The sequence below is a fragment of the Hyperolius riggenbachi genome, chromosome 1 (genome assembly GCF_040937935.1).
Source record: "Hyperolius riggenbachi isolate aHypRig1 chromosome 1, aHypRig1.pri, whole genome shotgun sequence".
Lineage (NCBI taxonomy): Eukaryota > Metazoa > Chordata > Amphibia > Anura > Hyperoliidae > Hyperolius > Hyperolius riggenbachi.
The window spans coordinates 576051308-576067664 of NC_090646.1; the positions used below are offsets into that span (position 1 = coordinate 576051308).

At 43.9% G+C, this 16357-nt stretch overlaps 1 protein-coding gene across 2 annotated transcripts in view; it reads right to left on the minus strand.

The window, feature by feature from the left end:
- The window catches only part of XRCC4 (X-ray repair cross complementing 4), a 488621-nt gene that overhangs the window by 202555 nt on the left and 269709 nt on the right, over positions 1–16357 (minus strand). For both annotated transcript variants that reach the window (XM_068247937.1, XM_068247936.1), the window contains 3 exons: positions 15258–15424; positions 11326–11487; positions 5881–5990 (listed from right to left, as the gene is read on the minus strand). In XM_068247937.1, the coding sequence (XP_068104038.1) occupies positions 5881–5990; positions 11326–11487; positions 15258–15424 (439 nt within the window). The remainder of the gene's footprint in view (positions 1–5880; positions 5991–11325; positions 11488–15257; positions 15425–16357) is intronic.

The window sequence follows — 16357 nt, forward strand, 5'->3', positions numbered from 1 at the left end:
ATACAAACTGTTATCTTAGAATAAGATGACCTGTAAAGAGGAACAAGTGAACCATAAATTAATAAACCCTTTGTAAGATCCAGTGGCCGCTCATGGCGGCAAAACACCGACACCCACGCTGAGGCGCAAGCCTCTGGGTCTCGGTCTGTCTCTGATGTCACTGGAGCGCATTGCACTTGGCTCCCATTGGATAAGCGGCGGACGCGCTCTCACTACACGCTCCGCAGCTGTAAACATTAATCACGTGTGTGCATTGTGTGACAGCATCTCTGCTGACACGCTCTCTTTTGATTGGTTGCTTTGGATACCTTTACTTTCTGATTGGTTAGTCCTAGTATAAATGAAACGTGAGCCCCCTCTGTCATCGCCCATGATAGCCTATGCTGGGCTTGTTGCTGAGATTGCGCTCACACCAAGTTGCCTGTCTTGCTGCCGACTCGCGTCTGTCTCTTGACTAAGCTTCTTTCAGATTGCCTTATCGTTGCCGACCTTTGCCTGTTCCTGACTACGCTTCTCTATTGGATTACCCATTGCCGGCTCAGCAGGTACCTGGATTCCCCTGACTGCCGCCTGGATCGACCCCTGCTTGTTAAAAGACTTCCATGAACTCTACCTGGACTGACTCTGGCCTTTTTGACCACGCTTCTGTCTAGTGATTATACTTCAGTCACAGCCTGCTATCTTACCATCATCTGGATTGCCTCAGCCTATAGGCCTCAGGTGACTATTAATACTGTGTTGCATTGCTCATTGCTGTGTTTGGTGATCTCTGCATGTCAGTTTGTATACTTCATCTGCCTGCAGGGTGTTGTAGTTTGTATTAGGCAGGAGTTCCGCAGGCGTTAGAGCTGGGCTATAGCTCAGTCATATGGGCATACAGCCTGACTCATAGCAGGTGACCAGACAAGCCTGACACCCTTGTACATCTGTTACATGCCTCAGACTTATGAACTAAAAGCTATTGCGCTCCAATCCAGGGTAAACCACATTTGCCTAATGTCTTTGTGAATTATTCGTTCAACTCTAAACTCAAGGTGTTCATATAACCCAATATGAGTCCTTATGCTAATCATCTAATTATCTGGCAGCGCTCGGGGTGTACACCAGAACGAAAAAGCCTATTGCACCTGGCATCACATATAAAAAACAAGTTAAAGATTTAAAATTTCATGTTGGAGACATCTTTTTACAAAGATTTCATACAGAAGTCATGAATAGGTATAGCAGAGTCTGAAACCCCAGCCTTATCATTAACAGTTTGAGCCAAATCCAAATCCAAAATGCTATATTGGCAGGACCAAATACATTTAGCATTGCCAAAGCAAAACAAAACATTAACATTGGGGGGGGGGGGGGGGATTGTGGGAGTAAGGGGACAATATAGGTATACAGCCCATAGGAGTGTGGAGGATGTAAGGGATGGTATGAGGGGTGAGATATATAGTCCATAAGGGAGGGGGGTATTGATATACAGTCCATAGGGGAGGGTTAGTATGGGGTTATACAGTCCATGTGGTATCATGTTCCTCTCAGTTGGTGGCAGGCAGTGATAGGGCTCACTAACCCATTAGCAGCTTCAAAGGAATTATCTTGTGCACTGCTTTAGATCTCAGCCGGCAGAACTGCTGTACATTTTTGGAATGCTTTGATGGCTCTCTGCTAGCAGAATATATAGAAACTGAAAGCAGAAGTGCTCTGTTATTGTCTCACACTGCCCCCTAGTGACAAATAGCCATAAATACACATTGCAGCAGTACTAATTACTAGCAAGGAAATGTAATAAATAAGATATATGCTTAAAAAAATGTGCTAAAATAAATTGGCGTGGAGCACTTGCAAGCCTCTAAATAAATTGGCTGCTAAAGGGTTGAAACTGCCGTATTTCATCACACATGTAAATCAATCCCCTGCTGATGTAAGGGCATGAAGCTGTTACCTAATCAGAACTACACTGCACTTTGTCTACCATACAGCGACAAGGCACTGAAACTGTATTTCAAAAACGAGAGCATGTCTGAACTACAGCAGTGAGAAAAGGTGTGAATGGAAAGGGTGATTCAAGTATTATGATGTCACGCTATCAGAGCACTCAAAGAACAAAAATAACTCTTTCCATTGGTCAGCACTAGATCATCAGTTGAGTACAGGTGCCTGTTTACAGGCTGACCTGCCTCGGAAAGGTTTAAAACATTGCTGTTGTTTTCTGGACAAGTTACACAAATTCTTTCCAGCATAGATAAGTTGTAGTAAAAGGTTGAAGAGGAAGCAGGTGTAGAGCTATATTTATATCTCTCATCGATCTTCACAACTCTGAGGTGACTTCTCACCCTCCTTTTCCTGCTACGCTGCAGGACTGACATTGCACGAGGCATATTCCACATCCCCTTGCTCTGGCTGCATCAGCATTTGCAATGCTCAAATCATGTTTTCAGACATACAACACATTCTGCACATTTTTCTTGGTATACATTACCAGGAAAACATGAATAGGAAGAAGAGAATAGATTGTTCATACTGTATGTTTCCAGTATCATGACTAACCTGATTATTGACAGAAATGGGGAGGGGAGATAAATAATCAACTGTAAAGTCATTTTTATTTTTCATATTTTTTGACAACTACAAGAAAAAGAAGGCAAAAACCTGCATAAAACTACTTCTATTTAAAAAGGAGTGTAAGCTTCAAAGTCTACCTTCTATGAAGTACGGGCAAAGCTGATAAGAGCAGGAAATGTTATTTCACCCTGATTCCCAACAGCTGCAAAAAGCAGCAGGATTTAGCTACTCAATAATTGTCAATATCTCCTATACTGATTATATCTTTTAATAATATGTTGTATTTGTGACAGTTCCAAAGCAACCTGGGGACTGCCAGGGGAGGACTGGGACCTTTTGGCCTGGAGGGAAAACACAAACTACAGTCCGGGTTTCATGGCAGCCTCAGCCTAAATGACGTCACATGCGCCCCACGTGCTATATACTGGTAGTCACATGGTCATGCCAATGCAGAAATACAGCAAGGATACTAGAGGGACAGCATGACAGGTAAAGTATAAATGCACAGGCACCGTGGGGTACATAATAGATTTTGAGGGAAAATGCCGGGGTTTCCATTGCGTACATAGTTTAATATTATTGCACTTAACGAATACATTGGCCCGAGATTTCCCAGCATCTCAAATTGATACATTCAACTACTTTCCACCCAAAATAAGTCAAATTGTTGATTGGGCATGCTTGTGGCGGCACAGATTTTCATCCGATTGGATAGTTATCGAAGCAGTTGGTGGATCGGCCAGCCTTAAATCATTAAAGGAGAGGCAGCCTGGGGGGGAAATCTCCCCCCTTCCCCCCTGGCCAGTCCTCCCCTGGGGACTGCCCAAAAGTATTTTGCTTCTTCTTTAATGTATCTGTTGTTACAGATTGTCCAGCAGGCTCATGGCGCACCAAAACTACTAGGAATGTGTAAGGGGCTGAAAGAGACCAAAAAGCCCTCTTACTAAAATTATTATTATTATTTATTAGATTTATATAGCGCCAACATATTACGCAGCGCTGTACAATAAATAAGGTTACAGACAACGATAACAGGGGTGACAGAACAATACAGGTAATAGACAATAGATACAACAATACAGGTAATAGCAAAAAGATACACAACACAATGCAGATAGTAGTACAATGCCAGATCATAAACTGGAGTGGTAGTGGTAACAAGTTCCAAATTCTGGGTAAAGGGCACACAGTCAAGTATGATACACAAGGGGAGAGGGCCCTGCCAAAGGCTTACAATCTAGAGGGAGGGGCTGGTGACACAAAAGGAGGGGGTGCAGCAAGAAGTTATTAGCAGAAAGGATTAATGCTATGCAAACCAGAAGTTTGTCTTCTTAAAACAAAATGTATTATTCAGGGTGGAGTGAGCATATGATGTCTCCCACAATACATCACTGTTGAATATGCAAATTATCTCTTTGTTGTGCATGATCGCTGAACACACCTCCAGAACCGCTGGAATGCAATGATGTGTCAGCTTGTTAAAGAGACTCTGAAGCGAGAATAAATCTCGCTTCAGAGCTCATAGTTAGCAGGGGCATGTGTGCCCCTGCTAAACCGACGCTATCCCGCGGCTAAACGGGGGTCCCTTCACCCCCAAACCCACCCCCGCATACCTTGGTCGCAAACTTGGTCGTGATTTATTTCTTCCTGGAGGCAGGGCTAACGGCTGCAGCCCTGCCTCCAGTCGCGTCTATCAGTGGCGCATCGCCGCCTCTCCCCCGCCCCTCTCAGTGAAGGAAGACTGAGAGGGGCAGGGGAGAGGCGGAGATACGCGCTGACAGACGCGCGTGGGGCAGGGCTGCGGCGGTTAGCCCTGCCTCTATGCGGAAGAGGGGATGCGCTGCACGGAGGGGGATTTTGGGAGTGAAGGGACCCCCGTTTAGCGGCGCGATAGCGGCGGTTTAGCAGGGGCACACATGCCCCTGCTATCTATGAGGTCTGAAGCAAAATTTATTCTCGCTTCAGACTCTCTTTAATTGTACAGAGCCACACTAATCCAACATGCATACAGACTGTTTCGGATTGGTTGATCCTCATCAGTGCAGGGCATGGATTAATATGGTATGGCTCTATGGGGTAGGACTTGAAACACCCAGAGTAACAGTCCAGACCTAAGCTGGTTAGTTCTAACAATCCTGGTATACCAGTTTTCTGTCCTGGCTCTTGTCTGCTCTGTTCTGAGAATCCTGACAGCCCTGTTAACATTTATTCAGGAACACTCTCTAAGCCTTTACAGTAATGAAGAGAGCCAATTTAGATATATTTATGGTGTGTTGTCTGATGAATGTGGAGAATAATTAGGGTCAATTAATAACAAGTACTTGTAATTGCACGAAGTGATCATTATCACTAAGAGTTTAGACTGGCTTACAAACCTCTGTGCCATGAAGACATTCCTTTTTTCTCACTGTGATCATTGCTTAATCCTGTCAGCTAAAGGTGCCCATAGACAGTGCAATATTTAGCAAATGTTTTTATTTCCGATAATCTCATTAAGATCAAAAGAAAGGATCTTATTTAATCTCCAGATATCATCCATCCTGGAACCTTTGCTCCTCATAAGAGACCATCTTGTTATCCAGCTTGATTACCCCCTCTCACTCTCCAATCCAAGACTTTTCACGAGTGTCACCTCTCCTTTGGAACTCTCTACCATAACCTATCAGTCATACCCCGAGCCTGGAAATTTTCAAACGTACCCTCAAGACACACCTATTCAGACAAGCTTGTAGTTTGCCTTAGCTAGAATATAAATCTCATTGCTTCATCTGCTAATCCCTTTGTGTACTCCCCCAGTGTCTCCACCCCACTACTCTGTAGACTGTGAGCTTGCAACAGCAGGGACCGCCCCCTTTTGTTCCCTGTTTCTGCACAATTTATCAAATGAACATCTATCAGTATTGGTGATGTTACTCAAAATACACATCAGCAGTATGTATCGGTACTTGTGTCACTGGTTGTCCTGATTGTACTGTATGTTGAACTGCTCATGCATCAATGCTCCCCATTGTTTTGTGTTTCCCACAGCACTACAGAATGTTGTCGCTCTCTAAATAATAATAATCAATTCAGAGCATTAAAGTATCCAGCTTGAGATCATATCTGTGAAAAATCCACTGCGCCCATCGACCATTTCTTTAACAGAACAATTACTTATGCAATCGTACAGGATCGATAGGGCCCACCAGCATTTTTGTTTTCATACAATAAGATCTGAATAATCTTCCAATAATATTCCAGTTGAAATGTATCTATAAGCTAGGTAGACAATGTTTTAGCATAGATAAAATACACTTATACCATTACTAAAACTCTTTTCCATACCAGTCTCCTTTGTAACTTGTGAACTTTTACTTTCGTCATCAGTTGAACCACTGTAGTCATCAGTCTTTAGTTCACTGACAGGGACAGTATCAAAAGGAACAGAGCTGTGGCTGTATTGAGAATAAAGTACAGAGGGAAAAAAGTTATAATTTGGTATCGTAATAAACTGTGGTTATTAAATGCAGCAGCTTACTGTATTGTTCGGACTATAAGACGCACTTAGGTTTAGAGGGCAAAAACCAGGAAAAAAAAATACTAAACCTGGTGCATCCATGGCCCAGGAGTGTATTATAGACCGTTCCCCCCAAGATGCATCTTTCTAAGTTACACTTCCCAGCTACACTAACCCCTGCTGCCCCCACCAACTATACTATATTACATCACACTTCACTAACCCCTGATACCTTCCCCTCCTCCCCCGTCAGCTACATTGCACTATACTACACAAACTCCTGCTCCCCACTCCCCAACTACACTAACCACTACAATGGCATTTCACATCTCACCAGCCTGGATGACATCTTCACAAAGTAGCCACGTCCGGTGTGGGTATCCAGGCTGTAAATTAATCTAATGATATCTGCAGTGCAGAGACAGCAGCAGCAGCACAATCCAAAGTCCTTCTGAGCGGCATAGCAGCAGCCGCTGTGTAACATGGCAGTACAGTACTTGTCCTGGGCGGGCCCCCTCTCAGCGCATTAGCCTTGTGTCAGCGCGATTTAAAGTCCTTGCGAGCGCCATAGCAGCAGCCGTAGTGAAGAATGGCATTAAAGTACTCGTCCTGGCCGGGCCCCTCCCGGCAGCGATATACGTCTTCGGCCGCTATAACAACAGTGTCCACACAGGCGATGTACATCGCTGCCGAGATTGCACTGACAAGAGGATCACAGCCACGCGCAGCACCCACGGACTTCACAGCGGCTGCTGCTATGCCGTTCACAAGGACTTTGGATGGTGCTTATACAAGGCTACTGCACGGAGAGGGGCCCGGCCAGGACGAGTACTTTAATGCCATTCTTCACTACAGCTGCTGCTATGGCACTCACAAGGACTTTAAATTGTGCTGACACAAGGCTAATGCGCTGAGAGGGGGCCTGGAGAGGACAAGTACTGTACTGCCATGTTACACAGCGGCTGCTGCTATTGCTATGCCGCTCAGAAGGACTTTGGATCATGCTGCTGCTTCTTTCTCCCCACTGTGGACGTCATTATATTAATTTACATCACAAAAGAAACAAGCACCAGATCGGTAAGCTGGCACATTCAGACTATAAGACGCATCCACTTTTTCTCCCCACTTTTGGGGGACAAAAAGTGTGTCTTATAGTTCGAAAAATACGGTATATCATATTAAAGGACATTATGCAGTTTATCCTTTACATCAATTTTTAATACAATTTATAATTTTTTTAATTGTGAATGTAGAACTACAAAAAAAATGCAGGTCTATTTATTTTTCTTTTTATCAACATGAATATTCATACATTTTTCCTTTCCCTCTTTTACACATTTGTGACTAGTTCAATACAGGAACAGTGCTGTAAAAGACGGTAGTTGCCCCTTCTTTTACTTTAAAATGTTGCGCTACAGCTAAGGCAAAAGCGCTAATCACTTACCCAAAAAGTCACAAATGGATATCCATTTTTTTTGTATTGTAATTAATGTAAAGAAGAATATTGATTTTATTTTTCTATAATTGCCAAAATTAGAACAGTTTAACACGAACGCTAATGAAAATAACATAGTGAATAATATTGCTTATTTTTAAAAAATATTAATTCATAGATTATTTTATCAGTGTTTGGCCATTGTAAAATATTTCCTCTTTCTGATTTACATTCTGAAATGTATCACTAGTGGTGACATCTGCAGTTCTGCAGGTGATCTGTATGGAATATTTGTTACGAAGAGTTCTATGTACAGAGAGACATATTGCTTGCTTGGCAGATGGAAAAATATGTTATTTCCCACAATGCAATGAGGTTCACAGACAGCAAACTGTCAGGACCCTGGTCATGATATCACACTGTGGGAGGGTTTTCACCACAATATCAGCCGCACAGACCCCTCTGATGATCTATTTGAGAAAAGGTAAAGATTTCTTATAGGAAAGGGGGGATCAGCTACTGACTGGGATGTTAAATGCTTGGTTTAAGTTCCTCTTTAATCACTTGAGGACCACAGTGGTAAACCCCCCTAAAGACCAGACTGTTATTTTCATAATTGGCCAATGCAGCTTTACGGCCAAGCTGCAGGGCCGCACAACACAGCACACGAGTGATTCCCTCCCCCTTTTCTCCCCACCAACAGAGCTCTCTGTTGGGGTCTAATCTCCCCCCCGTGTTTATTATTATTATTTTTTACTATCTTTTTATTTATTTAAAACCCTCCCTCCCCCCAGCCAGCCAATCATACCGATCAGCTCTCTTAGGCTTCACCCTATGAGAGCCGATTGCTCTCTTGTCCCCCAGGGGGACAGCCGTGTCACACGGTTAGCCCCAGTGCAGCGGTGCTGCTGATCGCAGCGCTGTACATGTAAATAGACGGCGATCACGCCGTCTAACAGTCTCCAGGAGACTGAAGACGGGGCGGAGCTCCACCCCCCGAGAAGGAGATGCGCGTGCACCCTGCGCTCGATCTCCTTCAGTAGCCGGCTCCAGGACCTGACGCCAATTGGCGTTAGGCGGTCCTGCAGCTGCTGCTGTGGCCACGCCCGTTGGCGTGGATCGATCTTAGAGAAGTTAAGGTTTCCAGATGTAACTGTGAATGGTTTCTGAAGCTGTGAAATATACAAATATGTTAACTTTAGGAGCTTTAACCAAGGATTGAACTTCATCCAATAATTACAATATGTGATTTAAGCAAAGTATAAAAAAGGAAGAAAATCCATCTTATGATTATAAAATGACTACAGGATTCCTAGGTCATCCATTGTGGACTCAACACTGGACACTGTGCTCAGTCATTGACTAATGCCTGGTATACACAATGAGATTTTCTGGCAGATCGATTATTTCCAACATGTCCGATCTGATTTCTGATCAATTTTCCTTTAATTGCTATGGAAAATCGATCGGAAATCATATCGGGCATGTTGGAAATAATCGATCTGGTAGTAAATCTGCCAGAAAATCTCATTGTGATTGATTCATTAAGCTGCACTGTTAAGCAGCACACCTTAATGTTAAGGAGCGGCCGCTAATGCATGCCTTACATAGCAGTGCTCGCTGCTATGTAAGGAGCATGCCTTCCTTAGGAGCGTACCTTACTTAGATAGGAGCGTGCCTTTCTATACATAGTTACTATGTATAGGAAAGCACACTCCTGTGTAAGGAAGGCACGTGAGCACTGCTATGTTAGGCATGCATTAGCGGCCGCTCCTTCACACTAAGGTGCCCTGCTTTAGCAATGCAGCCTAAAGTGGACCCAAATTAAAAATACAAGATTTCAGAAATAAAATCTATTTTCTAAATTATAATAATAAATAGCAGCCTTTTTTCAGCTGCATGATGACAAATATAAAATATTTTACATTTATTGGAGGAACCCCTCCCTTCCTTTCAAATTGCCGGCATTTTTCCGGCAAACTGGTGGAGTAGCTGGTGTCCGGCAATGGAGGAATTGCTAATGGCTGCCCCCAGTATAACCCTAGCTATGAAAAGAGAAGGGTGAAAAGCATGCACTGAAATGATCATAGGTTTGAAGGAGTGTTTATTTATCTTTGTATGTGTCAGAGTGGTGCAACTAAATATTTTATCTTATGCCAGGCAGGCATAAGATAGCTACAAACCAGTTCACGGAGAAGACTAATCACTGGACCAGAGCACCGGCTGATTTGGTGTAATCCCAGCTTGCAATGGACCACCCATTACTGAAGAGACAAGATAAACAATGAGTATATACTCGCATGCAAGCCGAATTTTTGACCCCCAAAAAAGTGGCCCAAAAGTGGGGGTCTCGGCTTGCGTGCGAGTCAATCTGCCAGCCTGCCATGCTTGCGTCTGGTCTTACCTGTTTCTGCGCCCCCGAGTGACTAGACAAGCAGAGCGGGGATGATGGAGTGTTGCAGCCTGCCTTTGAATGGCACGCTGCCCTATATCTGCCCTATAAGCACGCCGCAACGTCTATCAGCGGGCAGCGGTGCAGGAGAGCATTACCGGTAGTTTAATTCAGGCCGGCGGAGGAGCACTCCTCCAATCAGGATAGCTGAGAGAGAGGGGCGGAGCACTCCTCCAATCAGGATAGCTGAGAGAGAGGGGCGGAGCACTCCTCCAATCAGGATAGCTGAGAGAGAGGGACGGAGCACTCCTCCAATGAAGGCACAGGAGAGAGAGCGTTCTCTCAGCTCTGCCTCCTGCCTTTTGATTGGAGGAGCGCTCCTTCAGCTCTGCCCCCTGCTTCTTGATTGGAGGAGCGTTCCTTCCCTCTCTCTCAGCTATCTTGATTGGAGGAGTGCTTCTTCGCCGGATTAAATTAAAGTACCGGTAATGCTCTCCTGCACCGCAGCCCGCTGAAAGACATTATGTTCATCAGCCAATAAAGCGGATGCGGCTGGAGGAACAAATGTGGAGGGGCTCGAGGCAGCTGATCCTCTATAGGGCAGAATTACGAACCTCGTCATGCACAAGCTGGCTGCAATACTGCGATGCTCCATCACCCCTCCATCATCCGGTCACTCAGTCAAAGGGCGGGGCAGAGCTGAAAGTGGACATGAACACTTGCACAGGACCGAAGGAAAACATAAGGAAATGCACACTAAGGTATTTACAGAGTTTAGCCTGCCTAATGTCCACTCATTAGTGTCTAACCACAAGTAGTAATTTGATCTCTCACCTGTGCCAGCTGACTGACATGGCAGATAAGCCCATGTAAAAGGCACAGGATGTTAACAATGTCTTCTTCCATGAAAGCAGGAAGTAGAAACACTGCAGATTTATTGCAGGATTTGTATGAGCTGTTTTTTCTTTAAAGTTTACCCTATTATGTTGTTGCATATGTTTTAGAGCTGAGATGAAGTTCTGAGTTCAGATCAGCTTGCTGCAGCTTCTGAATGGCTGGATTATTCATCCATCTATCACAGTGAATGCCCATTGGCTGGGCAATGCACGTAGGCAGGAGAACTGTACTGTGTGAGCACTGTGAGGCTCAGGCTGGCCTGTGTGCAATGTAATTTAATTCAATTGGCACTTACTTTGTTTATTGAAACTTAGGAGCCACTGCATTTCCTACCCTCGGCTTATATGCGAGTCAATGATTTTTTCCTGATTTCTGAGGTAAAAGTTGGAGGGTCAGCTTATATGCGGGTCGGCTTATATGCGAGTATATACATAACCTTTTTCCACCTAGTCAAGGTAATACATTTTTACCCAGGGCACTGTGGCATTCTGATTATACATTTGTCCAGATAACTAAAGGATAATATGTACAAAAACCATTGACGCATACCTTACTTCCTGCACCTTCTGTGTTTCCTGTGCCTTCTGCTCAGACTGTGATAGCTTTTCTTTGAGACTCCTTATCTTTGCTTTCTTTTCATTGAGCACGAGGGTAAATCGAGTATATAGATCCTGTTCCAGCTGCTCCTTGCCACTCACAAACTTCTCAAGCCTAAGAACAAAATTCTGCTTAGTTTTATTTGTTTAAGGAACTTGAAGGATACCCGTATTGTAAATGAAGAGTGTTCTTTGGCGCTTCTTCCAGCCCCCAAAGTCTTGTAAGTCCCTCACTGTCCTCCTGGTTATCTTACTTGATCCACTGTGTGATCCGGTAAAATCCGCAACTTAGCTAAGATCCACACTTGCGCATGTGCTCCTCCTTGATCACATTATGCGCATGTGCAGGTAATTAAGACTCATAACAGCGCATGCGTAGAGTAGTCCTGGAGATGGCGGCGCGATCAAGGAAGTGCGATTGCGGCTTAGCCGGGGACTTAACTGGGCTGCACAATTGATCAAAGAAGAGAACCAGGAGGACAATGAAGGATTTACAAGACTACGGACGATAGAAGAAGCTCCCGGTAAGTAAAAGAACACTCTTTTATTTATGATCGTAGGAGAGAAGAAATGGAGGTCGGCACTGCAAGCAATTTGGTTTTTTCTTAGATTCTTGGTGCATCAGCATAAAATATAACCGTGCAAGCCTGTGCAACGATACAAGAATGGGTGCACATACCGGTCCTGGTGGGCAGTTAGTGGGCTGGTGGGTGCAGGGCACAAGTCCCTGACAGCCGTTTTGCATTGATAGCGCTTCTATGGAGGCTAGCCTGCGTAGAAGCGCTACCAGCGCAAAACGGCTATCAGGCACTTGTGCCCTGCACCCATCACCCCACTGACTGCCCACCAGGACCGGTATGTGCACCAATTCTTGTATCGTTGCACAGGCTTCCACTGCTATATTTTACGCTGATGCACCAAGAATCTAAGAATAAACCAAATTGCTTGCAGTGCCGACCTTCATTTCTTCTCTCCATTGTTGATACCTCATGGACACAATGATGTTAAGCAGGATTGAACTTCCTAAACTTACATTTAAAAAATGACTGTTAGGTACATAAAATACCATTTGAAAGGATTCCGTGTGCAAAAATGATTCCTTTCAATGTGGAGCAATATACATTTGTATTGCACTGCTAATCGGCAATTCTAGAAGCTCTCTGCCTAGTCTCTTCACTTTGCTCCCCCCCCCCCCTCTTCTCCCCCCCCTCTTCTAAAGTGACTCAGCTGTTGCCACATTGACATGTCTATTCAGCAAAATAGGGAGGAGAAGCAAAGTAAAGAGATCAGGGAGAAAGCTTATCTTAGCCAGGAATTACTACATTTTCCCATCTCTGTATTGAAAGTAAACATTTTTTACACACAGGAAATGTTTTCAAATATTCTTTTATATACCTAAGAGCAGGTACTTAAAGAGACTCAGAGATGAAAAACTAGGAACAATCGATACTTACCCGGGTCTTCCTCCAGCCCCATAGACACGTGTGAGTCCCTCTCCATCCTCCCAAGGTCTGCCATTCAGCCGCAATCAGCCCCGGTAACTGGCTCGGTCAGGATCAGTCTGGGTCTTCTGCACATGCGCGGATTTATTGCGCACGTGCAGTAGACCCAGACTGACGCAACTAAGCCAGTTACCGGGGCTGATCGCGGCAGAACTGCAGACTGCGTGAGGATGGCGAGGGACTCGCACGTGTTTATGGGGCTGAAGGAAGCCCCGGGTAAGTATAGATTCTTCCTAGTTTTTCATCTCTGAGTCTCTTTAAATTTAAGGTAACCGTCAAGATTTGGAATAAGCCAACTTTACAACATTTCACCGTGACAAATGTATTTTTTGCCCTCAGTTTATTTTAATTTGTATTTTTGCATGATTTTTGTCAGCGATGCAATATATGAGATCCAGGCAGAAATCCACAGGTCAGGTTTGCTGTCCCAATTGATTTTTTTTTCTGACAAAGAGCACAAAAACTTGAGTTAGTGGCCATAATTTCATGGTATTTGTCCTTTTCCCTGTCAGTGTTCATTACTCTGCACTCCCCAAACTTTACCAAATGTTCATAGCACTCTCTGAGTGTATATCCCATTGACTCATATGAAGGTATCAGACTGAGCAGTGACATCCCTGGCTGTAGCACGAAACGGTCGGTTGCTCGCCATTTCAGAACTCTTGCTTTGTGCGCTAGGAACAGGACCAATTTAATTAGTATTCTTTGATTATATCTGATCCTATCATCCAGTTATAAATAACGCTGAGATAGTCAATGCTGACATCAGCCAGCTGAGATTTTTGCATTAAGTTGCCCTTTAAACCGATAAATAAATGAGCATGCCTTTTACATGTATGTAATTCAGCAAGCCTCCTGGGGTCCTCTTACAGTGTTTGCTTATGGAGATTACAGGTTTATTCCTGTTATAATGATAAGAGCAGAGATAGCATATTGAAAAATTAATGAAACCCTCCCAGCATCAATGAAAAAGGACTCTCTGTAGGATAGCAGCACTTCACTGAAATATGCAGAAGACAGAAGAAAATGTCATGAATGAGCAATGATCAGCATGTAGAGTGCAAGGAATCAGAACGTGCCTTTCACTGGTCAAATCATTATTATTTATTGTACTTATAAAGTGCCAACATAAACAAGGACCATGCCTTGTAAGGGTTTTTCGCCTTCCTCTGGATCAACAGGGATATGTGAGAGAGCAGGCTGGAGTTGTACTTTGTTGTACTTTGTTTTCTGGTCGATGGACGTATGTCTTTTTTCAACCCAAATAACCATGTAGCTATATATTATGCAGCCCTGGACAATAAATACATACGATACAAAGGATGACAGATGTAACAAGGTTATACATCACAGGATAAAGCTACACAAGGCAAACAGGGAACAAGATATATGATCATGCAATTTTGGGCTAGTAGGTAGGTCCAGTACTACAAGTACAAGGTAGTCATAGGCCAGTTTGGTCTTAAGAGCCATTCAATTTGCCCTCAAGTGGTTTCCCCACTTTGCATAATGTTTGGCCCACTGTAGACAACCAGGGATGCTATACTGGAGGTGAATCCCTAGATCACCAGGAAAGCCATGCAGGGAAGAGGGGGAAAGCACTAGACCCCAGAGAAGAGTAAAGCGGAAGAAAGGGGGCCACTAGACACCAGGGAACTGCATGGGGAGGGAAGAGGGCCACTGAAAACCAGGCAACTGTATAGGAGAGGGGGGATCCCTAAACACCACATAACTATATAGGGGAGGGATGGAGAACCACTAGACAACACGGAACTGTATAGGGGAGGGAGGGGGCCATTAGACACCAGGGAATTTTAGTAGGGAGGAAGGGGGGTAGCACTAGACATTGAGGTTGGCCCCAAACCTGGTCCCAGTTTTCTGGTTTGCCCAACATAGCGTTTGAGTTTGACACCCCTGATCTAAGGGAAGAGGAAGTGGACACACTAGGGTAGGGCTGTGGAATAAATATTCAGTAGAGCGTTACTGTGTGGAAGGGAGTGGGTAGGCCATCTTAAAGAGGTGGGTTTTGAGGGGTGGCCTGAATATGTTGAAGGAGGGAGAAAGTCTGAAGGGCGGTGGAAGGGAGTTCCAAAGCGTGGGACGGCTCTTCAGAAATCCTGCAGGCCCACATTTGAGTGGGAAATACGTGGTGAAGTTAGGTGAAGGTTGTTGGAGGACTGGAGGGGACGACCTGATATATACCTGTGAACAAGCTCCGAGATTTAAGTAGGGCAGGTAAGTGTCATCTATTGGCTACTGTAGGACACTACAATTGATGTCTGCACTGCCTGAGGAACTGACATAGTACAAAGCCACCATGGTTATTACACTCCTATATATTAGTAAGTATACACAGATAAGAATATTTAAAAAAAATCCTTACTGTTTATTCATGTCATCCCAGTCACAGCGCAGCCTTTCATTTTCCGTCTGCAGATGTTCATTTCTGCTGTGTAGTTCCGTGGCTCTGTCTAGGCAATGGTTAATTAACTCTTTGATGATTTCAGCCGGGTCTGCGGCATTCTTGAGTTGGATGGATCCAAGCTTAAACTGTAAGAGGCGTGAAAAATTGAATGAATGAAAAAAAATCTATATATATTAGACAGACACAGAACATTTATATCATGCTTTTCCTCCTGGTGGACTCAAAGCGCTAGAGCTGCAGCCACTATAGGCCGCAGCAGTGTTAGGGAGCGTTCGTTTGACCAAGGTCTCCTTACTGAATGGGTGCTGGCTTACTGAACAGGTCGCCTGTGTCAGAGGCAAAGCCCTTAACCAGTACACTGTCCATACACTGCTTTTTAGGTTGGTATTTAGTTTTTTCAGTTTAAGGGATTGCCATCTTTCTCTGTCTCTTCTCCTAGTCGTTAGGGATGAGCACAAAGTCACATAATCATAATTTCACATTGTAATTTGCAATTACATTGCAAAATTGTAATGCAAAATTTTGGGAAAAAATTCTTAATTTTGTTTGTAACCATAATCAGGAACTGTAGTTTTGCACCGACTTTAGTGGTTAATAAAAGCATGCTATCATCACCAATCATGCTACGTAGGTTAAGGAGAATATCAATAATGCAAAATTACAAATGGATTACATGAAATCAATTGAATTTTCAAATTGTAATAATGCATGGCCATAATTGCTGAAATTGTACCCCACATTTTGTGTAATCCTAATTACTGATCAATTAAGATCATCACTAATAGTTGTGTCTAAACGATTTGGCTTTATGCTGCCCTTCCGGAAAAATATGTTCCCATTTATTACTCCTGAAACGCTGATCAATGCCATAGTTCTGTCTCTACCCAGGGGCTTTATTTGATACCTTCATGTAGTAGTGTGATGCCATTTCCTTACAGTGAAATATTGACTGGATAATGCTTAAAGAGAAACCATAACACATGATTGAACTTCATCCCACTCAGTAGCTGATCCCCCCTTTCCCATGAGAAATATTTTCCTTTTTACAAACGGATCAT